The sequence below is a fragment of the Manihot esculenta genome, chromosome 7, assembly GCF_001659605.2.
Source record: "Manihot esculenta cultivar AM560-2 chromosome 7, M.esculenta_v8, whole genome shotgun sequence".
In the NCBI taxonomy this organism is placed as follows: domain Eukaryota; kingdom Viridiplantae; phylum Streptophyta; class Magnoliopsida; order Malpighiales; family Euphorbiaceae; genus Manihot; species Manihot esculenta.
The window spans coordinates 2,437,597-2,464,500 of NC_035167.2; the positions used below are offsets into that span (position 1 = coordinate 2,437,597).

General features: G+C 28.6%; 2 protein-coding genes and 2 long non-coding RNA genes across 5 annotated transcripts; 1 reads left to right on the forward strand and 3 right to left on the reverse strand.

Annotated features, from left to right (window-relative positions):
• The first annotated feature begins 9,883 nt into the window (after positions 1-9,883).
• On the forward strand, positions 9,884-13,720 carry LOC110619471. 2 transcript variants are annotated; one of them, XR_002488678.2, is made up of 5 exons: positions 9,884-10,412; positions 10,518-10,579; positions 10,903-12,594; positions 12,942-13,140; positions 13,270-13,720. It is a non-coding gene; the product is annotated as an uncharacterized LOC110619471 (long non-coding RNA). The 2 variants fall into 2 exon arrangements; XR_002488679.2 differs by having other exon boundaries at positions 9,885-10,412; positions 13,300-13,720.
• A 1,615-nt stretch (positions 13,721-15,335) lies between these two features.
• Positions 15,336-16,733, reverse strand: LOC110619578 (probable indole-3-pyruvate monooxygenase YUCCA10). Its single transcript, XM_021763092.2, is given in 3 exon segments — positions 15,336-15,688; positions 15,935-16,197; positions 16,200-16,733. Coding segments are annotated over 3 exon segments (870 nt in total). The 5' UTR covers positions 16,543-16,733; the 3' UTR covers positions 15,336-15,424.
• Positions 16,734-17,613: 880 nt separating this feature from the next.
• On the reverse strand, positions 17,614-20,530 carry LOC110618839. The gene is made up of 4 exons (XR_002488581.2): positions 20,283-20,530; positions 19,092-19,140; positions 18,783-18,859; positions 17,614-18,417 (listed from the first exon to the last, which is right to left on the reverse strand). It is a non-coding gene; the product is annotated as an uncharacterized LOC110618839 (long non-coding RNA).
• A 1,622-nt stretch (positions 20,531-22,152) lies between these two features.
• On the reverse strand, positions 22,153-23,779 carry LOC110618803 (serine/threonine-protein kinase-like protein At5g23170). The gene has a single exon (XM_021762046.2). The coding sequence runs from the start codon at positions 23,531-23,533 to the stop codon at positions 22,424-22,426; it is 1,110 nt and encodes a 369-aa protein (XP_021617738.1). The 5' UTR covers positions 23,534-23,779; the 3' UTR covers positions 22,153-22,423.
• Positions 23,780-26,904: the final 3,125 nt, after the last annotated feature.

Sequence of the window (26,904 nt, forward strand, 5' to 3'; positions counted from 1 at the left end):
TATTACTTTATACTAAAACATGGATGTAAATGTACCCATTTTCAAACTATTATTATTAACTTATTATAGCAATTTAAATATAAAGTATTACATTAATTTTTAATTTAAAACTAGTAAATGGTTAATTTTTTTGAAATTAAAATAGTTAATGTTATAAATATTTTGTAAAAATTTTAAAATTATTATTGAACGATTTTAAAACCATTAATTATAGTAAAATTCAAGAGTTCAAGTATAATTATCTATTTAAATAGGATAATATAAGTATTTTTACACTTTTAACAATAAAAATAGTTGAAGGATTTTTAATTTTATATTAATTAATTTATATATTAACCATATATTAAAAAGAAAGTAAATAATAACTTTAAAAGGATAAAAATAATAAATAAAAATTATAGAACGAATAAAATATTTAATATTTAATTTTACTGTTGTTAAATTTATTTTCATATGCATATATATAAAATAAATAAATTTTCTTGAATAAATAATAATTAATTACTTTTTTGAATAGAAAATTAAACCAAATACTAAAATTGTCAAAAACCAATATATACAGTAAAGATCAGAAGATCCTGCCATTCTTGGTAATGGCATGACAAACCAAGTCGATATCGTTAGCATTACGTAATCTGCTGATGTCATCTTGTACACGTAAACACATGCACATATAATAATATTATTATTATTTCATAAAGATTTTTTATAGGATTGATAGATACTATGAACAACAGAAATTTCTTGATACTTTGTTCTTTTTCAGATAATCTTTCATTAATTGTTTATAAATTAAATCCCCCCTCGTCCACGTCTGAGGCCTAAACATATATATCCATTCTCCAAGCATATCATCAATGGAGATCTTCTCTAAGAAACTCACCTCCATAGATATCGACAAGGGTTTACAAGTACCAGATTATAGTCTAGCGGCGTTGCCACCTTCCGGCAGTGGCAACAAGGTAGAGTTTCTGGTGGCAGATATTGAAGGGAAAGCTTGGAATTTTGCCTGCACTACCAAAACCGGCCGGAACACGCTGATGAAGCCTGTATTCTCCAAGGACTGGTTTGCATTTGCTCGTCAATGGGGTCTCAGAAGTGGTGCCACCAGCGCATTTTATATGGAGATTGATCAAGCTACTGGAGCCCAATATAAGATAAAAGTAAGACAAGTGTGAGGGGCTTGGGTGTTGAGCTAGGTTATCTGTTTTCATTTTTGGGCCAAGAGCCAGTGGACTGAGCCTCGTGCTTTTCCTGCCAACTTAATCATAGAAATCTATTATCTTTCCAAAAAGTAAGCAATATAAATAAAGGTTGTCTATGGCCTTGCTTCTTTAAGGTCTTCGTCTTTGCCAAGAAATACAGAGTCTTCCACCTCAATCCTTCATCTTCTCTCTTATTTCCAATCTACGTAGAAATTTTAGATAAAAATTTTTTTTATAAAAATTAATAATAATATAATAAAATTATAATGGTGGTTATATATACGAGATTAAAATATTAGATATTTAATCTATATTTAAATTTTTAAATTTAAAATTTAACTCATTTAATCTCATAATTCATTCCAAATGTTACACTAGAAAAAAAAGGTAAGATGAATGGATGATATATTAATTTAGCATAAATTTTAATTTAAAATTAATTATAGCTAAATAAAATTAAGTATTACGTTATAGTATATAAATCTCATTTACTGTCATACTAAATGTACCCATAATAATAATAATTATGTATAAAAATAAATTAGATGTTTAGTAAATAATTTAAGAAAAATTTTACTACTTGGAGTATTAAAATCTTAAAAATGAGAAGTAAATATTTTGAATTAAAAAAATAATAGAGAACGATATGGATTAAATATTATAATGTAGCTAAAAATATATGAACTAAATAGCATAAATATTAAAGTCCATTAAGAATTTATTTGATAGAAAGACGGAAAAGTTTGAATTTACAAACTATAAAATATTTTAATTAGGTAATTTTGAAATAAAGACTAAAATAATACACTTTCTTAATTTATAGGGACTTAATTGTGATTTTTTGCTTTCAGGTAAAACTATCTAACTTCTCCTAAAAAATTTGAAAATTTTCACAATGGCTCCGTCAATGTCTGTTTGATACAGAGTAATTAGTTTTAGATTTTACGGAAAACTTGAAATTAAATTTAAGTTTTGTTGTAGTCGAAGTCTGATAAGACTTGCAATAGCTATTCGAAAAAAAAATTTTGAGACGCACGACTTTCAAAAAAGTTATGAGAGTCGAATGTATGTCACAATATTCAAGATAAAAATTTATTTTGCATTTTTATTATTTTTTAAATATTTTTAAAATTTTACATATTAAAAATTTTTTATGAGATAGTCAATTTTATATTTTTATTATTTTTTTGAATATTTTTAAAACTTTACGTATTGAATTTTTCTATTGTAAAAAAATTTTTTTATTATTTGAGATATTTTTTAATTTTTTAATTTTTTAAAAATTTTAATAATTTTTTTTATTTATAGTCTATAAATTTTATTATTTTATTTTAATCAAATATTATTAATTAAAATTATGATAGAGTCTAATCAGTCGTATATCACCGTTTGCCATGTCCAGGTGCTCCGTTTTTGCGTGGAGATTAAGCTGATAAGCTTTGACGACTGAGGTGTTTCTCTTAGTCTGATGTATTTATACTGAGACAGAGTACTCTGTTTCTTTATTTAGTGGGCGAAGAAAAACTGAAAAATTCGTCTCGGGAAATATTGTTTTTTCTTATTAAAGAAAGGTGGTGGATTTTAATTTCAGAGGACCACATGGTATGATTTCTGTCGTGTATCTTTCTTTATCAACGGATTTTCTAAGTAGATGCTTGCGCTGAATCTGGTTGTGGATGGATGGAGAATCAACGATAAATGTTGACTACCCAAAAATCATAATCGTACTTCAAAAAAGTTATTATTTTTGCAGTTATCCAATGTTTGTGAGCGGCATGTGGAGACAATTAGTTAGTAATAATGATCATGACTTACCGACCACTACCAGGATTCTTTCAAGATTTGGACATTGAATGACAACTACTTTCAAATTTATCATTTATCTTTCTTTGCCAACAAAAATATGAGTTTTGCGAAAAGCTGAATACAATGCATTTGAATTCTGTCGAGTAGGGCCATTGAAAGACTGATGATGAAAAGAATGTTGACAATTTCACACACTCCACTAAACAAAAGTAGTCTCTTTTTCTTGTTTGCTTATGATGACCAAGAAAAAGAAATGAACTGAAAAGGGTTTAATCAGATTATCACTTAGCTTGAGTGTTTGGATTTGCTTCCTTCTGATATGTGCACAATGCAATACCATCAACAATCTTGGATGATTCTATATGTAAAACCAAATTTTAAAAATACCTGGAACATTCTAAAGATACCCAAAAAGGATCTTTGACTGATAATTATGTTTATCTCATAGCCCAAGAATAGAAGCTGAAGTAATTTGAAAAAAAAAAAAAAAAAGTTGAAATGGGTAGCAATCATGTCATGTCTCAAGAAACTTCATCACCAAGTTTTAATTTTCTAAAGTGTTTGCGTGCATGTGGTCCTCTGAAATTGACCCTAACCTTAGAAATGAACAACTCCATTTCTCTCTCTCTCCATTTTTAGTATCAACCTCATGAGAAGATCACCTAGACAAAATTTTCTCCTAATTAAATTCTTAATGGATAATTTCATAGAAAAATGAGTTAACTACAAGACATGCTTTCAAAACCATTAATTATATTTGATTAGTCCATGCATTTGGGTGGCGACTGGCAGTTCATGACTGGCAGTTTATTAATTTGCTTGACAATGATCTTTAGATTTTTTGCTCCAATTTCTTAATTATTGTGATAATGACTTAAAACTGCATCATGTCCACTTTATGAACTGTTGATTTGCAGCTTCTAGCTATAGATTTCAAACATGATTTCTTAATCAATATGACAAAATTTGAACATTTATAGCATAAATTTAGAATTCTAATAAGTCATTATTGAGAGTTACTAAAACAAACATTCATAAATCATAATATAAGAAAAAATAAATAAATAAATAAATAAAATTTAATATGATTCGATCATCAGGTCTATATACACAAGTAAAATATAGATAAAATTTAACTACGATGAAAAAAGTGTATACAATTCTCAAACCGTAATTCTAGTGTATTTACGAAAATATTTTTTTTTTTTACGGTATAGATAAAATAAAATTATTTATACTCTTCATATCAACATTCGCTCTTTGCTTTCAACATGCATTCTCCTTATTAATCTCAATAACATTTTAATAAAATTCTCTAAATATATATAAATTTTTTTTTTAAAATGGCGAAATATATATAGGTCAACTCTTTAATAATAGTAATATTCAATGTCGTTTTTATACATCATCTTTGTAGTAGTTGTAATAAGAATAATAATAATCTAAATTTCTATTGTTTAATTTGCATTATTTTACTTCAGCAAACTGTTAGAATATACTTAAATTTCTATTCTTCAATGGTATTTACTTCAGCAACATGAATAAATGGTTAATTTTCTTTTTCTTTTCCTTCATAGTTAAATGATGTTTCATTCATAGAATTAAATATCTAAATCCAAATACAATTAGGTATAGGCCAAGGTTTGAAGAAATACAAAATTTAAATGGTCTCTATGTAAAGAAAAAAATTTATGGAAGAATGATGGGATTTGTTATTGATTTTCGCACGCACACTATTATATATAGGTTGATGGATCATTCTAAAATGAATAACATAAAGAAATAGCCAGCTAATTTGGTGTCAGCTAATGGAAAAAGAATAAATGATAATATATAACAGGTGTACTGTACACGGAGAAGAAAGAAAGAAGAGAAAGAGGAAAATGAAGGTTGGCCTCTTCGCACATGTCTGTCTCTAGGTCGGCTCCTCTGCAGGTTAGCCTCTCCATACCATTTTATTATCAAGAACAAAATGTTGTCGTCTTGCTTCTAGTTATAATATTTTCTTCCTCTCATAAGATGAAGACGGTTCCGAAGAAGAAAGTCGCATCTTAAATAGGAGATGGTGAAATGCAGAAGCACCCAACAATAAAAGATCTGCAATTTGATTTTTGGAGGAGACATGCATGGTGGAGATGAATTCTTTTGCAAACTGATTACGAACAACATAGTAATTGATCTCCAAATGCGTAGTTCTTTTATGGAAGACAGGGTTGGCAACAATGTATTGGGTCGCCTTGTTATCACAATGAAGCGGAATGATTAGTTGAGGTTTGATTTGAAATTCTTGCAATAGGTATATTATCCATTGGAGTTCACAGACCGTAGAAGCCATGCTTCTGTATTCGGCCTCCACAGAGAATCTACTAATAGTGGTCTGCTTTTTTGTTTTTTAGGAAATAAGAAAGGGTCCGAGAAAAACGCAAAATCCGATCATAGACTTTTGTGATGTAGGACATGTTATTGTCTTGCTTCTCTGCAGGTCGACCTCTCCACACTGTTTCATTATCAAGAATAAAATATTATCGTCTTGCTTCTAGTTATAATTTTTTCACTTTAAGATTCACAAAATAAGTAAAAAAATCAATTAAGAAATAAGGCCACTACTGTAAAAATAGACCGTAGTTATAGATTGTTATCTTAAATATTTTAACTGTTATCATAATTCAATAGTAACGGTTTGAAAACCGCTACATCTGTTTCTACTGCTAAATATACAACAGTGGTTTTAATCATTTCTTTGCAGCAAATAAAAATTACGGCTAAAATTATAATTTTACTGAATATAAAATGCACATTTTATTAAAGTATATTATTATGTATAGTAAAAAATTAAATTTTATTTATAATAATTTTAAACTGTTACCTAAATAATATTAAGGTAACAATTTAATAATTACTATCAGATACCATTTTCTAAACCTTAAAATATAGTAGTTAGCTCTAAAAATCTGAATTTATCCTACTGAAAGAATTGCACCCTAACGTTGGAAGAGTCAGTCATTGTTACTGGCAAAACTAAGATGATAAGAATAAAATTCCTATTACAACAACCTATAAAGCCCTTGCAAAACAAATCGAGGAAGAAGGGAGAAGAAGTACACATAGCCAAGAAAACTCAACTTTGGAGTGTGTAGCTAGTGGCTAAGACAAGCACATACGCCTTTAATTCGATTGAAAAACAGTGGAAAGCAGGTTACTTAAAGAGAGGTAAGAGCATCTTCAATCCCACCACCTCACCAAACCACCTAGGTTTAGGGATAAATTGCCCCGAATCAACAAAAGCCAGCGAGGAAAACGATATGGACGCACAGCTCCGTGAGCCACCATTGCTCTTTTGTTGCTTGAAAACCTCCGAAACCTATATTAGGAAAGCTCTCTAAATCTGCAAACAACCATACCCAAAACACACAAAAAAGAAAAGGAAACAAACAGCAACCATAACAGGCCTTCTATATAAGCATCATTACCACCAAACAATACATTTCCACCATGCGGGGAAGAGTCAAACCTACGACCATGCAGATAGAGGTCTCCCTCTAGTCTTTCAATCTTCTACTAATGTATGGAAACCCCGCGGAACTCGAAGAAGCAAAGGTCAAGGAAACTTCAGAGAAAATTCTCAAATCAAGCAGAGGGGGAATAGAAAAAAAAAATGTTCAAAATTTAATAAGAATATCCTATGTGAAATCACCATGGCACGTTATAGTTTCTGCTTTCTTTATACTCTCTATTTGGTTCCACATCCTCCAACACAAGCATTATTCAGTTGAATAGATAGGAGGAAAACAATACATATGTGAAATCTATAATATTTTGCGATTTAAATTTATATATGGATAAAAGAAAAACTCGAAATTATAAAAATTACATAATAATAAGTATCATGAATATTAAGAATTGAATAACACACTATCAAAAAAATAAATATGGATAATAAGAAACACACAAATTTAATGTGATTTATAATTTCGCTCCATAATAACTAGATTTTTCTGATTTTTCTGTAAATTTTTAAATGAAATATATTAAAAAATATTATATATTTATATATTTAGAGAAAATATAAAAAAAATATAATAATTATTTCCATAAAATTTATGACCTTAAATATAGTATACAGTTTATCATATATCATTAATTTTCATATTTCAACAATGAATTTTCTGCATACTTGCTAAAAAGAAAAAAAAAAACTTATTATAAAGATATCCCATCTTCTTGGAAGCTCTTGAAACTTTTCCACGCAGTGAACACAAACCTAAACGCGTAAGAGTTTCTCTATAAATGATTCTTTTTAACGAAAAAGGGGCAAATCACTTTGCCCATCAATCAGTATATAAATCTAATGCACGTACGTGTTATTATCTAGTTTCTAAAATTAAGCAACTCTTGTGTTGTTCAAGTTTCCCGAGACCAAGCATGTCGACAGTGCTCTTCTCAAAGCTAATAACAAGAGCTGATCTTGAGAAAAGCTTATTGATTCCAACATCTCTGAGTCTTCAACCTTTTGAAGATGGCGTCCACTGGGAGATGGACATGAATGTTCATGATGATTGTGGGCAAGAATGGATATTTCCCTGCTCTATTCAGAGAAATGAAGAACTGGGACATGTTCTTTCAATTGGGTGGCTTGAGTTTGCTAAATATGGAGACATTAGAGTCGGTGACAAGGTCATTTTTCTCGAGGAACCAAGCTTGAATGATCAGGCTAATGGAGATAGAATCAAAATTAAGGTTGAGAGAAAAATCAGACTATTTGGTAAGGATATTTGGGCTGCGTTGATGTGATGTTACTGCTGCTATGACATATAATGTAGAAGTAGGTTCTCATAATATATTTTAATAAATAGTTTATTTTATATTTAATAAAATTTTAATTTTAATTGTACGTGTATGTATTGCAAAAACAGTAAATAAATTATTAATTTATATTAAAATACGGAATTAAAATATGAAACAATCTGATTCAAATGAATCTAAATAACTTTTGAACTTATTTTTCACTTAGTCTAAAATAGTTAATTCAAATTATTTAGTAGTCTCTTCCTAACTATTATATATAATTTGAATTTTACGTAATCCATCGATGTGAAATCATGACTATTATATATAATTTGGATTTGTTGTAATCCGCTGATGTAGGATGGAAGCAGTTACAATTATTAAATCAGGATCAGACTTTTGGATACCCTTTTCTCACAGATCCTATAGTTCTGTATAATTTTTCTTTTTGATTTAGGGTGACTTTGATATTTCGATCTAAATTAACCCAAATAACTTTTAAATTTACTTTTCACTTAATTCAAAATGATTAATTCAAATTATTTAATAATTTCGTGCTAACTATTATATACGATTTGGATTAATCTGAATCCGCGGATATGGGACAGAAGCAGCTAAGCTTCACAAAATGTACGGTTCACAAACCATTATTATTATTAACTTATTATAGCAATTTAAATATAAAGTATTATATTAATTTAAAATTAGTAGATGGTCAATTTTTTTTTGAAAGTATATATTTTTTTTAAATATTTTTTATAAAAATTTATAAGTTATTTAAAAGTTATTTCATATCACTTAAAAATAGTTAATGCTGTAAATATTTTTTAAAAGATATTTATTTTTAATATTAAATTTTATTAAATAATAAAAGAGATTTTGATAATTAATGAAAAATTATTTTTTAAAAAATAAAATAATTTTATATTAATCAATTTATATATTAATCATATGTTTAAAAAGAAGAGAGAATAATAATTTTAGAATAATTTTGATTAAAAAAAGTAATTTTAGAATAATAAAAATAATAGACAAAAATTATAGAAAATATTTAATTTTACACTTATTAAATTTATTTTCATATGCATATATATAAATAAATAATAATTTTTCTTGAATAAATAATAATTAATTACTTTTTTAATAAGAAATTAAACCCATCCCTAAAATTCAAATACTAAAATTGTCAAAAACCAATATATACAGTAAAGATGAGAAGATCTTGCCATTCTTGGTAATGGCATGACAAGCCAAGTCGACGTCGTTAGCATTACGTAATCTGCTGATATCATCTTGTACACGTAACACATGCACATGTAATAATAAGATTATTATTTTATAAAGATTTTTTATAAGATTAACGGCAACGATAAATATTTAATTTAAATTGAAAAAATTAATAAATTAAATTAATTTAAAATTTTAATTTATTTTTTATTTATTTTGATTTAATTTAATTTTTTTAATTTTAAAAATTTTAATTTAATTTAGTTTTAATAAAAAATTAAAAAATTAAATTAATTAATAATAATAATATATTATTTTTAATAATATAAAAATTAGATTATATTAAAATTAAAATATTTTAATTAAATTTAAAATATTAAAAATAAATAATAAAAAATAAAAAATTTATTAAAAATTTAAATCGATTAAATTGAATTAAATCGAGTTGAATTAATTTGATTTAATTTAATTTTTGATTAAAATTAATTTAATTTAATTTTTAATTAAAATTAATTTAATTTAATTTTTAATTAAAATTAATTTAATTTAATTTTTATAAATATGAAAATTTTAATTTTTAATTAATTTAATTTAATTTAATTTAATTTAATTTAATTTAATTTAACCGAAATCACCGAATGTTGACCCTAACTGTAGATACTATGAACAATGGAAATTTCTTGATAATCTTTTTCAGATAATCTTTCATTAACTGGTTATAAAATAAATGCCCCCTCGTCCACGTCTGAGGCCTAAACATATCCATCCATTCTCCAAGCATATCATCAATGGAGATCTTCTCTAAGAAACTCACCTCCATAGATATCGACAAGGGTTTACAAGTACCAGATTATAGTCTCGCGGCGTTGCCACCTTCCGGCAGTGGCAACAAGGTAGAGTTTCTGGTGGCAGATATTGAAGGGAATGCTTGGAATTTTGCCTGCACTACCAAAACCAGGAACACGCTGCTGAAGCCTGTATTCTCCAAGGGCTGGTATGCATTCGCTCGTCATTGGGGTCTCAGAAGTGGTGCCACCATCGCTTTTTATATGGAGATTGATCAAGCTACTGGAGCCCAATATAAGATTAAAGTAAGACAAGTGTGAGGGGCTTGGGTGTTGAGCTAGGTTATCTGTTTTCATTTTTGGGCCAAGAGCCAGTGGACTGAGCCTCGTGCTTTTCCTGCCAACTTAATCATAGAAATCTATTATCTTTCCAAAAAGTAAGTAAATAAATAAAGGTCATTGTCTAATCTTGCTTCTTTAAAGTCTTCGTCTTTGCCAAGAAATACAGAGTCTTCCTCCTCAATCCTTCGTCTTCTCTCTTATTTCCAATCTACTTTCTTCTCAATCAGTGGCTCAGCGCTATAGATCTCTATTCTTCTAATGGGTAATGTTTATTCTCCTCGCTAATTTGCTTATTTTATTTTTTTGCTTCTTGATTTCTTTTAACTGAGAATTTGAACACATCAACTGATTTGGTTTTTCTACACAGCCAAGTCAAGCTCCCAAGATTTTTGGGTAATCAACTGAAAGGAGAAAGAAAGAGAGGTGAAGGTAACTTATAAAATGGCCTCTGACTTCTAGATTTGTTTTCTGATTTGTTGTTTTAACTTTAAAATCACTGTTCATGATAAGATCTATTATGAACTTTGTAGATCTTTACCATTGTAAGGCCTTTCCTAAAATTTCTTTTCTTTCTTTATAATATGTTTGCATAAAAACGACCAATTTTGCAAAACAATATTATTTGATGAGCACAAAAATTTGGTCTCACTCTTGTTTTTATTCCTCGGACAATATTGTCTATAATGTGGAAGCTTAGAAGTTATGCTTCTTCTTTCCTTAAGCCTTTGATTTTAAAATTTTTACATATGCAGAATTTTTCTCAAGTTAACTAAGGGATATGGCTGCTATATACGAGGAAATTGCGACTATGTATTTGAGGTTGGCCATTGAAGGGGTTTCCAATAGAGTGTGCATAAGAGTTTCAACATCATTGTTGGTGAGGGAGCTTAATATCTGTGGAAAGGAAAAGGATGAGGACGTGGTATTTGAATTGTTGATGAGTTATGAAGCAAATAATTTGAGCTTCCTTGTTTTCGATAATGGGCATGGGTGGTGTAGGCAAGAAAATTCACATGAGTTTAACATACTTGTCTCCAAAGAAGTGTTTGGTCATTCCAGATGATGTTTGGAATGAGAGCTACAAGATTATAGCATTGGTATCCTTCAATGTTTTAGGTTGAGTTATCATCATCTTCCTTCATATGAAGTGATGCCTTGCACACAATGCTTTGCTTATTGTGCAATGTGCAACAAATTAATTTGCTATTGCGCAATGTTTTCCAAAGACTTCAAGTTAGATAAGGTTGTGTTAGTTTTGTTATAGAGCTATTGTACATTATTTTCGAAAGATATCGAGTTAGACAATAATGTGTTGGTTTTGTTATGGATGTTAAAAGGAAATTTTGATATGAAAAGGATTATGGAATAAGGAAAATGAGTATATGCAATGCTTAGGCCTTGAACATTACATAGTTTATAACTAAAGTACCTTTTGGAACATTATATCATCAAGTCAAAATATGCGATCCAAAGTGAAAGCTAATCCAAAATTGGCATCAAAGAACTTCGATCATTCATTAAATTTGTCGATTATTATTGTCAGTTCGTCCAACAATACTCAAAAGATTGCCTTTCATCGATCTTCTAAATAGAGGATTGGAATATTCAAGACTATTAGAAGTCCAATTCTTACGTTAGCAAACATGATGGAGCATGATTAGAGTTTGGTTGGACTATGCCTTTGGAGGAGTTCTAATTCAAGGTAGCTGCCCAGTCACTTTGAGAAGTCGAAATCGAAGCGACATTGAAAGATGATACAAAATATATGGCGTATGACCTAGTAAGTTATTAGCTCAATTTGTTAAAACAGTGATATGTCTTAATTTGAACAATAAGTTAGAGGCTATAAAATCATAAATGAAGCTCGAGCAATCATCAGTCGCATTCATTGTTACAACATCTACTGTGGGGAACATTCGTAGCATTTCGACTTCTCTACCACAAATCACTATTTGTTGCTTATAATGTCCTATGTGACTTGGTGCCAAAATTAGATTGCTTGAGGCTCATCTGGATGGGGAGCTTCACATTTCATGATTGCATATTGTGGTAAATATTTGAGATAAGAAGCAAGGTGTTGAAGAATTAGATTTGGGAGGGTTGATTTTCATGATAAGCAAGATCTGGAATGATTGCTAATCAAAGGTAAAAGAGGCCAAAGTTCAGGTACACATACAAGTTTCTTTCTGGATGATGGTGACTTGCTACTTCCATTTTGGTTGCCTTCTTTTCATCATTACACTCAAGAATCTGAGATGCACATATGGGGAGACTCTGAAGCCTCACGTCTTTCAGACATTTTTAGACATTGTGTTTCTTCAAACTCTGATGCCATGCGCATCCAACAAATAGATTTGAGATAAGATTCAGCACGGAGATGATGAATTGTTTGAGAGATCTGTGGCACTGTTCAATTTTTCTGCTTTGAAAAGAGATAAGTCCAGGTATTATTCCTTTAATCGAATGTCTTATGTGGTTCATTATTATATTTCACTCTCTCATGTTGATGGAATCTTTGTTGTCTTCTTCTGTTGTCTGTTCTTTTGTGCATCTCTAATCTTTGTTGTCTTCTTCTTCTGAGCTGCTATAGATGTAGTCAAATTAGTTAATCTGTGTGTTGTTTATTTTTTGTATTTATTATTTGATTATGTGATTATTCGATTCTTAACACTATGAATTCATCAAATTTCTCCATGATGCTTTTGAAATTTTTTTACAAACAATTCTTGATGAATAGGACATGCTCAACTTGTTCTGATATGTAGACCGACTCAATTCTTTGTTGTCACAGATAGCTGCAAATGGAAAGGATTATGTGAAGGACGCCTGGGAACTCTTATATAGGTGGGAAATGGAAGCTCAATTTGAATTCTCACCGGAATGCAGTTGGCTCCATTTCTGTTATCCTTGTGGCAGCTTCCACCGCTGAATCACGATCACCACCACAGCACCACCCTTTCGCTCTGGTTGCTTTGACTGGAAACTTGATGGTCAGTAGTCTTTAATTTACCAACATTACTCTCTTTGCATCCATTATATCCCTTAGATCACATGACCAACTTGATATTCTACACTCTAAAGATTTGCCAGTCGGCTAGTCAATTAACTTAATACATCAGGAATTTTATGTGTCAAAACGGGATTGTCAGGGCATCGTCTCCTAACAGAAGAAATTGTGCTGCATTTGTCATGCAGACAAATCCTCTGGCAGACGTAGACATGTTTCAATTATTGAACTCGTGAGAACGAAAATGGCCTCCTCCCATAATGAAGTGGAGACGGAAGACTGGCTTCTGCACTGAATGTATTTGCTGCAACTTAGCTACATGAAGAATGTGTGGAATACTGTAACTGCAATAGTTCTTTTTCTTGTTCAATTGCATTTCAAAGTTCATTAAAACAAGGTCCGAAAGAGCAACAATTGCATTCAAGTTGCCTTTAAGACAAGAACAGAATCGCATTTACAGCATATATAAGACTGTAATGAGAGATTTGCATGTATTTTATGAAGACTCAAAGTTGAGAAATATTCTACCTAAACAAGTGATTTTGCTCTCTTTTATTTTCGAATTGGGATTTCTCTTATCTAGATTCAGTTCATGAAATCAAAATACAAGATCTAAGAAATCTGAATAGAAACTAATGTTATGAGATTTAGAAAAAATAGGATTTACAAGAGTATGTTTAAGTTTGGTTTGAGGGGTCATGTATTTCTCTTTATTCTTTTTTCTCTTTATTCAATGCATAATCGATATCTTTCTATAGTGCCATCTGTCTCTGTCGCACATACCTATACGTACTGGTGTCCTGTTAGGCAGTCGTTTAATTATCTTTTGGTGTGCATGCTATCCTGTTAAGTGGTCATTTAATTCTCTTTTTGGTGCGCATGCTGATAAAGTCATGGGATAACTAGGTCTACTCTAATTTCTGTCACGTCACTCAAGCTAGGTTCTCTCCTGATGGATCTAAGTCTGGAGTCAGTCCGGTCTGTTTTAGTCACGGGTCAAAAAGCACATTGATGGGTCGGTCTGCTATTTTCTTCTTTAGAATACGAGGTCATCAGAAACTAACCAAATGAAATCCAACTAATTAAGCTAAAATTAAACATATGCTAATTTATAATAAATCTTCAAACATTTTGAATTAATTTCCAACGTTTTTTAAATTCTTATGCGATAATATTATATTTATGAACACTTTGTCATTATTGCAGTGATTTTGTCTGTTGTCGTAAGAGAAATTTGTCTGAAACAAGAGGGCAGTTTTTTTTTTGTTTGGTCAGAAGAGGGCAGTTCAAGCGTCCAGTGTTAAATTTGGTAATAAAAGAGAAACTAATCTATGAAAGGACCAATGCATGGCCACTCCAATTAATTCATACTTGGATTTATATTAAAAGAAATATTAGCCAACTTTACAAGGTGTTAAATGTATATACAATAAAATTTTAGGGACTAAATATAAATAAGTCATACTTGGTTGTGAACTATTTTTTTTATTATTTTTATATATTACTTCAATTTCATAATTTATTTTTCTTTTCATATAAATCAAATATATATATAGTTATTAATATAACAAAATAATAAATTTTACTTTGTATTTTTCTAATATATCCATCTACTAATATTACATAACTCTTATTAATCAGTCATATAAATTGAATTGTAATTTGAGATAAGGTATAAAGAAAATGAATCATCCTTTTGTATGGTTGGAAGATTTTTGATGACCGCTGGATTTCACTATCTCGGACCAGGGTTAGGCTCACGATGACAGCCCATGACTTGAAAGATTTAAGATTTTCCGTGTGAGCCAGGTCCAGCCCGTTCAGTTTTAAGACCGTGCCCTATGTAGATTTCTCAATCAGGCCGGCCCTGCCTTTTTCGGCCCAATGATCAGACCTCCTCTAAGCTCAGCCTTTTATCTCCTCTCCCAACCTAGTCCAGAAGAAGGAATGTGGTTAGCCCATCCGGCTGGTGGGTCCTCCAGCATGCGTGTCAGTACAGAATTAAATGGCCGTCATGCATGGGACAGAGATTTGATACTCTCGTAAGTCCGTATCAGTATAGCAGAGACAGATGGCCCAATGAGAGTAAGACCGCTACATGTCAAAGGAATAAAAGGAGAAAAACATCATTTTCTCAGACTAAACTTACAGAACGCTTTGTAAATCCTATTTTTTGAATTTCAGATCATCACTTTTCATTAAAAACAACTATATTATGAAATATTTTTCATATTTTTTAAACGTAAGGAAAATCATTAGTTAATGTCTTAATATTTTTTTTTTCTTGTTAATTTTACCTTTATCTCTCCAGAATGAATCTTATCCAGAGTTCCAACATCAAGAACAGGAGTTTGTCCTGTTAGAATTTTAAGAGTGAATGGTCCTTTGCTTGGTCGATGAATTCCAAACTTTGACAAATCACCAAACTTCATTCTTGAGAAGAAGGTGACCATAGCATCCACAAGACTCATTGGAAGGTACTTTAATAGCACCATTCCTAAATAGATCAATTGCTTTGTAACCATATGAACCTGCAAAATCAAAGTAATCAACTTAATGTCTGTACTACCAAAATTCTTACCCAGACCAGATTCATTGTATTTAAGAGAGATTTCCCTTAGTCATTAGCATGCATGGAGTCCACGTAACAACTAACAAGTACTTCCAAAAATCTGCCAACTTTGCATGTCATCACCACGAGAAAGATGCATGTAAGGAAATTAAACATGCAAAAGGAGAAAAAGTGAGAGAAAATGAAGGAAAATTAAACAACTTGCAGGACTTCTAACAACAACAGAAGCATAAGCACCATGGTTGGCAAGATCAAAGCTAATTTCCATTCCCGAATTCCCAGACCCAACAACCAGAACTTCTTTATCTTCATATCCAGACCCACATTTGTATTCACTAGAATGCACGATTTTTCCTGGAAAACTATCCAATCCAGGAATCGCAGGGAAAAAAGGCCTACCATTTTCACCTGTAGCTACCACTAAAAATTTAGCAACATAATGTTCATTTTCTCCAGAAACTAAGTTTTTGCCTCAATAAACCATTTCTTTGAACTTTCTCGAAAAGCAGCAGACACAACACATCGATTATAACTAGGTTGTAAATTAAACTCTGATACGTATGAATCCAAGTATCTCACGAACTCTCTTTTGGGCATAAATTTTGGAGTTGTGGGCAAGTGAGGCATGTAAGGTAGCTCAGAAAAAGATTTAGCTAAGTGTAAGCTTAATCTATTGTAAGCCCTTTTTCTCCACAGAGAAGCACAGCAATCTTCCTTTTCTAAGATTAAATTAGAAATGGAAATTTTTAAAAGACAAACAGAAGCAGCTAAGCCTGCAGGCCCTGCCCCCACTATCACTACTGTGGCTTCCATTTTTGAAGCTCTCTGTGTGTGGGTTTCTTGCAAAAGCTAAAGCTTAGAGAAGAGTGATTTTCTGATTGTTTCTTGTGATTGTTGTGGAAAATGCTTGCTCTTTATACAGTGGAAAAGATTGGTGAAAGTTAAAAATGGTTTGTTTAAGATTTACATGGGCTTGACATTTGTATTAGGGAATCTTAATGAATTTTTTACTGCTTTTTTATATTTTGTGATATTATATTTTGTTTAGAAAATGTTAATTTATTGGTAAAATCTAAATGAAATCACTAGAAAATAGTCTCATCCATGTTTAGCTAAAATTTAGATTAATAGAGTAAATTTTAAATAGAAAAATTATGTAAATCAAGTTTAATTATAAGAGAAATGCCAAAGTATTTTTGAAAAATAAAGTAAGTATAAAATTATTAAAATGAAATTTAAAGGTGAATATAATTTAATAAAATGTCAGAATTAATTAAATTACGATCATATAAGAGTAAGGAGAATAAAAATATTACATAGAAAGTGAAGTGAATACGAAAAAAATAAATATAAAGACATAATAATTATTAAAAGTTAAAATTAAACTCTGAATCTGAAAAAATAACTATAAAAGTTAGAAATAAACTCAATTAATTACAGAATAAGAATTATAAATCCGACAATAATATTTTAATGATTGGAAGAGTTAGAATTAAACTCGATTATATAGAATAAGCATTATGAATAAATAAAAAAAAGAAAAAAACACATGAAAGAAGTAATCTTCACTGAACAAACCATGAACATAATTACTATACATGTAATAAACTTGCACAATATGAGACATTAACCTTTTACATTTTTACTGAGGAATAGATAAGGTTAAATTCTTGTTGGCCTTTACATTTCAGTTTCTTGTAATGTGGTCCAGAGAAAAGCTTGCTATCGTCAGAAAGCTTCTATTTTCTGAGAGTGGGGATATGAATTTCAGACACTTCGTGCCATTTGTGGTGTGGTTGGTAAGAGAAACCGAAGAAAACAGAGCCAATGAGTTGTTGGTCAAACGTAATAAAAAAAAAAAAATAATTGGCAAAGACAGCGAACCCTGGAAGCCTCAAAGAAAGAAAACGCCTGCTGGAAGGGATTAGGCCTAGGATTAATCCATTTTCCAAATATGTTTTGACAAATAATAATAATAAGTTTTTAATTTTTTGGGTATGAAAATAAATATTTAATTATTTATTTTTGAGAGTTTTTTATTTTGTGCGTAGGTAGAGAAACATGATGATATTATTATGTCATGGAATTAATGGGCGGGTGAAGAGGACGTGTGAGCGTGCATGGAATGAAAATGGAAAATTGGCCTATTTTTCCTTTCCTCCAAACAGAAAATTTTTGTCTAAACGTGGGTTCCGTTTTCTGTCTGAAAAAAAAATTATTGTTCAACATTTTTTTTTATAATTTTGACACTCCGAAATATAATAAACAGAAAATATTTTGTAATCTCAAAAAATCTAATTATTTTTAAAGAAAATTAAACAATGAAACAAGTATTTTTCTAAAAAAATATTTTTATATATAATAAATTAAAGCACCCTCTCCTGTATTTCACTCTTCAGTCTTCATATTCCGTCCATTGGTAATTGTTTTTGCTATACCTCCGACCATCCTCTGCATTGTCATGATCTTCCTCCTCTGTCCCTTCACTATCTTCTTCCTCATTGGTTTCTTTTCTTACTGGCCAAGATTTTTTTAACCCCATTCAAATTGGCACCAGATGGACTTGAACCTTTCAGTTGTGTGAATTTTGAAGAGGGCATCTTCAACCTCAGCCTTGACAGCCTCTGCTTAGCATAATCATCTTCATCAACCTCCTGATTCGACTAATTGTCTCATGCAGTAATTGCTCTATTCAAAAGATCATTGTGTATCAAATAGTAGTAACGCTGTATAAAAAAATTCAAATGAACTTTTGAAAAATCATGCAAGAAATTTACTTCTTTTAAAATGAAAATTTTTTTAAATTAAATAAAAATTGAATTCCATCATTCCAAATAAGAGAATCATTATAAAGAAATCGATTGAATTGAATTCTTGCAAAATTCTTGATTCGAAATGGAGGATTTGGAATGGAAGAAATTCATTTCTTTTTAACTTATAAAATTTTCATTTTTTAAAGAAAATAAAATCATACACGATTTTGTAATAATTTATTTAAATTCTTTTCTTGCAAAATGAATCAATGTCAATGGAGGGTAAAGGTTTATACACACCTTTCAAAACTGCAGGTTTGTTCTGGCTCTGGTGCAGATGGTTCTTGCACCTTCTCTTTCAAAACCTTCATTGGTCCCTGTTTGTAACAGCAACAAGAAGAGTTAAGAAAAATTCATATTTTAAAGTCAAAATTCCAACAGAAAAGCTCTGTATGGGACCCAGAATATCAAATCCCAAGTTTACATTGTTTAAAAAGAAGTGGCAATAATCCAAACTATATGCTGTTAGAATGAAGAAAGCAAAAGACAATTAAAATTCAAAACTACAACAGGAAGAGAAAAGTAAATCTGATGAAAAGAACCATTTACCCATTTGAAAAAAGAAGACTTCCCACCAGTTGCAACATCTTGGGGTACACTAAAAAGGAATAGGTCAGATTATCAGCATGATGTAGAAACAAATTAGAATGTCGAACAATCATTACACGACAAGTTATATAGAACAGTCTGGATAAAACTGACCTAAATAACTTTTAGATCCAATTGACCCAAAATAGTTAATCCAAATTATTTAGTTATTTTAACCTAGCTATTATGTAGCTATACCAAATTTATTCATTGTTTGATGCGCGATCTGATACACTGCTTGACAGAAAAACTGCCAAAAGAACTCAAATTTCTAGTTGGCGGATTAAAAATGTAAAATAAATAGAGAGAAGACGAGAGATGGTAGAAAGATAAAAGACACAGATTGAATCACAAAATAATACAAGTATGTTCATAAGCTACGTTTTCCTACACATTCAAACCATTAGTAACATGATGTCAGGGATTAAGAACATCTATGTATCAGAAATTCCCAGACAATAACATATAAAACTGGAAGAAACAGACAGGTGAACTAATAATTTACATTTGAAAGGCACACTTAGCCTTCATGTCATGGTTTAATAAAATATTTTACAATCGTATGATATAGACATGTTTCTTTTCCATAATCAAGGATTCCAAACCATCAGCCTTCAATGGCAAATCTGAGGGTGCATGCCTTCTCACTTCTTTTTTTCGTTTTTTCCTTTGATTTCTTTCTTTTACTCTTTTTATGGTTTTTCAACTGGACCTAAAATCAAACTTTAAAATAAAATAAAATAAAAAATTATGCCTTCCTGTTTTCTTTTCCTTTCTCTGAGTTATCCCTCCAACCAAACAAACAGCTAAAAGCAAACTTCAATAAAATGACTCCGTAAAAACTCCATTCAACTAACAGTAACCCAGAAGTTCAAACTCCGAATACTTCAAAATCAACCAATTTTTTAGGTCTAAACGCTCTGTTTGGATGTTCTCAATGCACGAAAATACACTTAGCTCAGATTAGGATTTCTCTTTATCACTACAGAACCGGTAACACCATAAAAATAAAATTTAGAACATCATACTTTCTTTTTGTTCCTTCAATTTTCCTCCAGATTTTTGACAGTCAACAACTATAATTAAACAATAATAGAAATGCTAACAATGCTTAACAAAAAAATAAAATATTAAAAATTGAAAATTAGTTACCATTGGTTTAACCATTTAACTGCAGGAGCCTTGGATTTGACAAAAGGGCGTTGCTCGGATGAACTGCGAGTGAACTGCGTTCCATCGACCTAGGCCTCGTTCGAGGCTTGTGATATGTGAATATGTGGGAAATTTAGGGTTAATAATTGGGATTTAGGTGAAACTAGGGTTAGGTTTTCAATTATGAAAAATTAGGATAAAGGTAAAACGTAGAAATAGCTTTTTCTATATTCGATTTTTGTTTTTAATCTGATTGTTACATTTGAGTAAAATGTACATAAATTAGCCTTGTATTTATGAATAATTTCTTCTCATTTACCTTTTAATTTTAAAAATATTTTTAAAAAATTATTATTTAATTCTTATAGTAGTTCAATTTTAATTTTTCAAATTGTGTAGAATTGAATTAAATTTCATATTTTGTGTGTTTAATTTAAAAAGAAATTAAAATTTAATTTTAAAAATTAAATTTTATAAAATTAATTATAATTAAAATTAATTCTTTCAAGTTTTCATAAAATTTAAAATAAATTTCATAAAATTTACCTATGGATTAAAATGTTGTAATAAATTTTTTTTTTTCAATTATTATTCATTTTACTAGTCAATTAAATAAATAATTGAAAATTAATAAATAATTAAAAAAATTATTAATTTCAAAATAAATGATTAAAAATTATTTGAATATAAATAATTATATTTTTAATTTTTATATTATTTTATAAATATTAAATAAAAATAATAGATATGTCTAAACAATCGATAGTCTATTTTAAACTTTTATTATTTGAATAAGTTAAATAAAGTGAAATTTTTTTTCTACAAGAATATATGCTAATATCTTAATTTATTTTGATTTTATTAATATATTATTAATAAATTTATATTTTATTAATTGTTATTATTATTAATTAATTAATTAATTATACATATATGATGAACAAGATTTTTTTTATAATAGGAAATTATATGCATAATTATATATATATATATATATATATATATATATATATATATATATATATATATATATATATACTTTACTTTTAAGAATACTTTAAAAATTAACAGGAAATAAATTTTAATTTTAAAATTATATTAAAGAAAAACTATATAAAATTCAATTAAATTTCACACAATTTTAATTATAGAAATAGCTAAAAATGTCCAACACAATTGTGGATATAACCACTGCAGGCGGAATATACTTCTCTATCTTTTTCTTTTAATTTGAAAATAATAATAATAATAAATGAGACCACTAGTAAACAAAATGAAAATCTTTATTCTAGTTTTTAGGAATTTAAAATTAGTCCATTTTATTAGTTAGATTTTATACATAAATTAAAAAAAAAAGTTAATTTTGATTTAGTTAATTTATGGGTAAGGGATTATGTGGAGGTTTTTAATTTATTTATATATAAATTGAATTTCATATAATTTTTAATTTAAAATTAAATAATTTTAATTAATTAAATATATATATATATAAATTACTTCGTAAACTTTTAAAAAATAAATTCATAAATTTTAACGATTTAAATATTTATAAATTTTAAAAATATAATTAAATTATGTAGAGCTGAACTTTAAAAAATTTAAATTTGATTTATGCATAGTTTCAACATGATCTCTTCCAATATTAATATTATTTCCCATAAACTCAAAAACTAGTTAAAATCATGAATTTTAACGAATCAAATAAATAATAAAGCTGATGGAGCTTTTATCAAACCAAATATTAAGCAGTTGATTTAATTTTTTAGCCAAAGTTAAATTCAACTCAAATTCAATTTCTCAAACCCAATCCTTATTTAAAAAATAAATAAATACACAATAATAAAGTGAAGAAAGAAATTGTTATAAAAAAAAAAAAAAAAATTGGTATTAAATAATTATACGTAGAATATCCTATACAAATAATAAAAGGATAATAAAGGAAAAGAAAGCAGAGTTGTAACATCACAATAGAATGACAACCCATCAAATCAATCTTTGTTATATTCCTCACCCACAAACATTTGGGAATCTTCTGTTTGGACTCCATTCTCTGCAGCTTCATCTCTTCATTATTTAATCCAAAACCCATTTCCCATTTGACTCACTCGAGTTCACTCACTCACTTCTTTATCATCTCCAACTCATTTCAGTGTAATATCAGCCAATATCTCCCTCAACAAAATCTTCCCTTTTGAAATCTCACTATATTCTTCACATTTTCCCTGCCATTTCTTTGATAATCTTCTTTTCTTTCTCATCACAATCAAACTCCTTACAAGGCTTGTCCAGCTTCTGGGGTTTGGTGCTATGTTTACTCTTTCAACCAAGCAATGGCTACCCATTCCCATAATGAGTTCACTGATTGATGGGCGAGTTTCTTCCTTGGAGGACACACAACGTACAGCCAAATTCAGCAAGTTTCTTATCGTGGATTCCATGTATGGAGGCAACCCAAGTCTTGGATCACAGATTTCTTTAATGGGTAATCTCTGCTTTTGAATCAATGGTACTGCCCATTCTACTATTGAAGCTGGTCCCTTTGAGACGTCTATGGCTTTTCTGCTGCTTATGATTTCTAATAAAACCACCCCATAACTAAACACATCGTTTTTGGTACTCAATTTGCTTGGGGTTGTGTAACAAGGATCTATGTAGCCTATCGTGCCGGCGGGTTGAATCGTCTGGTGACTTGATGAGTCGGCTCGTGACAGTACTGCGAGTCCGTAGTCTGCCAACTTAACATTCCAATTTGAGTCGAACAAAATGTTAGTTGATTTGATATCTCTATGTATAACCAAAGGCTTGCTTTCATGGAGGACTTGTATTGCTCTAGCGATTTGGAGAGCGATCTCTACACGTTTTGGCCAAGAAGGTGGAGTTTGAGCTCCATGCAACATTTCATGAAGTGAACCATTGGGCATGAACTCCATGACAAGAAGCTTTCTATTATTGATAATCTTCTTCTCCTCGCTAGAAGCTGCAGCTGAGTCATGACTCGTTCCGAGAAAACCAATGATGTATGGACTTCGATCACGTAGAGATGATAATATAAATATTTCGTTGTCGAGCTTCTTGGAGTTGTCATTAGAGACATGATCAATACCAATGGATGGTTTCTTGATTGCAAGAACTTTATTTTCTTGGAAAAGTATTCCTTTGTAGACTGATCCATGGCTTCCTTTGCCTATGAGTCTTGATGGAGAGAATCCATCAGTGGCCTGTAGAAGATCTTGATAGTCAAAGTCTGCCATGTTTGGATGTTTTCTTGTTGTTGTTTGGGAAGAGAGAAATTCCTGGTGGGGTTTGAGAAAGAAAGAGAGGACGGGAGGGTTGTTTGTTTGGAGGGAAAGTGGGTTAATTTTTCTTGGGGAATGAAAGGAAAAAGAAAAAGAAAAGAGTAGATGCAGAGAATAAAGGTGGTATGAAAAGGAGAAATTATAATAGGAAAATTATTGAAGAAAGGAAAAGCACGAAGAGTGTCTTTGTCAAAGAAAAGGCCTTCTGACGAGAGATAAGTCTGAGCTGGTTGTTGGGTCCCCACCACTTAGTTTATTATTCTTTTTAATTATTATTATTAAAAAATAAATATAAAAAAATTATTAGTCAATTTTAAAAAAAAACAGCATCAATATTTATGGGCTGTGTTTGGATCAACCCGGCCCAGGCCTCACCCATCAACATTCTATTATTAGAACTTAAGCCCATGCCATCAATTTCAATCCAATTAGGTTTAGGATTTCCATCTACTATTCAAATCTTTGATCCAACCATCAATATTTCCTTTTTATAAATTATTTTAAGAAAAAAAAAACTATTTAATCTCCCTAAAACTCACTATTAAAATTGATTTAAAAAGAAACAATGAATGATTTAATTTATTATTTATTATAATTTTGATTAAAAAAGTTATTATTTTATTTTATTTTATTATAAGATTTATAAAGAAATTAGAGGATCCAACTAGATCAGTAATCGGTCGATTCGGTTTAAAATCGAACTGAATAAACTGAAAATTAAAATTTTAGTATTTATAAAAATCAAACTAAATTAATTTTGATCAGAAATCAAATCGAATTGAATCGATCTGATTCGATTTAATTCAGTTTGATTTAATTGATTTAAATTTTTAATAATTCTTTTATTTTTAGTATTTTAAAATTTAATTAAAATATTTAACATTAATATAATATAATCTCTTTAAAAATAATATATTATTCTCACTAATCGATTCGATTTAATTTTTTTAATTTTTTTTAATTAAAATCGAATCAAATCAAAATAATTAAAATTTTTAAAATTAAAAATAGAATCAAATTAAAATAAATAAAAAATTAAATTAAAATTTTAAATTAATTCAATTCAATCGATTTTTTTTAATTTAAATCGAATACTAGAGCCTCTTAAATTTAACCGATTTCACTCCTCTTGTACTCGCGTGTCATTCTCAAAGGCTTTAAAAATATTATAAAATATAGTGTAAAAAATCCGATTGAATATTTTAAAATATAATATAAATTTTTAATAAATTAATACTTTATTAATTAAAATTTAGTTAAGAAGAAAAAAAAAAAAAAAGGTGTAGAATTAGGTTGTGCTGGGATTTAATTGGTTGACAAAAACCAAAGACAAAGATTATTAATGAGAGAGTCCAGTGGTCCAAAGCAAACAGTTGATTAGGTGGACCATAAAGAGCTGATCCCGCTTACTGTATTAGAAGGGAAACATCCATGATTCCATCCTTTTCTTTGCTTCAAATAACTTGTTTACTCCGACCACCACTTTCCTTGTAAATCGGTTCATTATAAATTTAAAATAAAATTATATAAAATTTTTTTTATAAAATTTGTAAATTAAATTATATTAAATTTTATATTAATTTGAAATTATAATAATATGTCTTTATAAAAATTTTATACACTTTTTATTTTTAAATTAATTTTTAAATAAATTAAATATAATTCAAATTTAATATATTATCATAGTTTTCTCATTCATATTAACTCTAATAATTAATTTAAAATTTTATTTTAATTTTTTATTTATTTTAATTTAATTTAATTTTTAATTTTAAATATTTCGATTCAATTTAATTCAGTTTAATTTTAATAAAAAAATTAAAAAAATTGAATTCAACTGATAATAATATATTATTTTTTATAATATAAAAAAATTATACTATAATTAAAGTTAAAATATTTTATTTAAATTTTAAAATATTTTAATTAAATTTTAAAATATTAAAATTAAGATGTACAAAGTAAAAAATTTATTAAAAAATTCAATCGATTAAATTGAATCAAATGATATCAGTTCGATTCGGTTCAATTTCTATTAAAATTAATTTAATTTTTATGAATATTAAAATTTTAATTTTTAACTTATTCGATTCGACTCAATTTTAAATCGAATTTATCGAATGCTGACCTATAATATATTTTTTTATCTCTAGTATGAGGTAGTTTCGGAAGGAGTTAAATTTAATAAATTATTTTTTATTAGAGAGTTAAATTTAATCTAAATTTAATAAATTATTTTTTTAATAAAAATTGTAATGAGATAAATCATGCATTTAGCTCAGTTGTTCAATGGTGAATTTTTTAAAAATAACTCAATTATTTTAAAACATATAATTATTTTTGTAATTCTAAAAATTATTTACTATTTCAATGTATTTTTATGTTAATTAAAATATTAATTTTTTATTTTAAATTATAAAGTAATATTTTATTATTTAAAATATTATTATATTATATCAAAACTTATTTACCCTTAAATAAAGATATTTAATTGATAAAAAAAATTAAACTTATTTAATTTTTTTAAAAAATATAGAGATTTAATTAAATTTATTTAAATTTTTTAATAAATAAAATAAAGATCTCGAATGAAACAGTACGGCCTAAACTGGTCCAAATAATTTTTAGACTAATTTTTTATTTAGCTAAAAATAATTTAATCTAAATTATTTAATAGTTTCGTGCTATCTATTATAATCCGATGATGCTGACGGAAGCTGCAAGCCGCAAACCGCAAGCAGAAAAAACTGATTTTATAATCGGTCCTGCTAAATTTGTAATGTTTTCATCGCAACTGAATTAGTTATAATTGTTAAACAGGACTGGACTATTGGGTATTGTAGTTCGCTGATATCTCGAGCGGTTTTATTTCGTCTCTTACAGGTAGCCTTTTTCTCGTAAACATACTAGCTTCGTATAATTTATTTGACCAGAGTGGTTCTAATATCAATTAAAACAGTTCAATCTAAACTGGCTTAAATAATTTTTGAATCCACGTTTTACTTGATTCAAAATTATTAATCTAAATTATTTAATAGTTTCGTACTAGCTATTATATAGAATTCTAATCCGACGATTTTGGATGAAAGTCGCAATCAGACAGCTAATGAATTTTCGGTAAATGAATAAATATAATAAAATAAATAACTATAATTTTATCACTTAACATAATTTTGGATTGTAAGAGGATTAATTTATATTTTTTACAATTTTGAGAATATATAAAAAATAAAATTCAAATAAATGAAATGATGTGTAATGATAAAAGAGAATATTACATTACTTTAATAATTAAACTATAATCATATTAATTGATTTTTTTTTGT

What these genes read in the sequence shown, in the direction of transcription:
- LOC110618803 (XM_021762046.2), bottom strand. Translation starts at nt 23,533, where the DNA reads ATGGCAGACTTTGACTATCAAGATCTTCTACAGGCCACTGATGGATTC.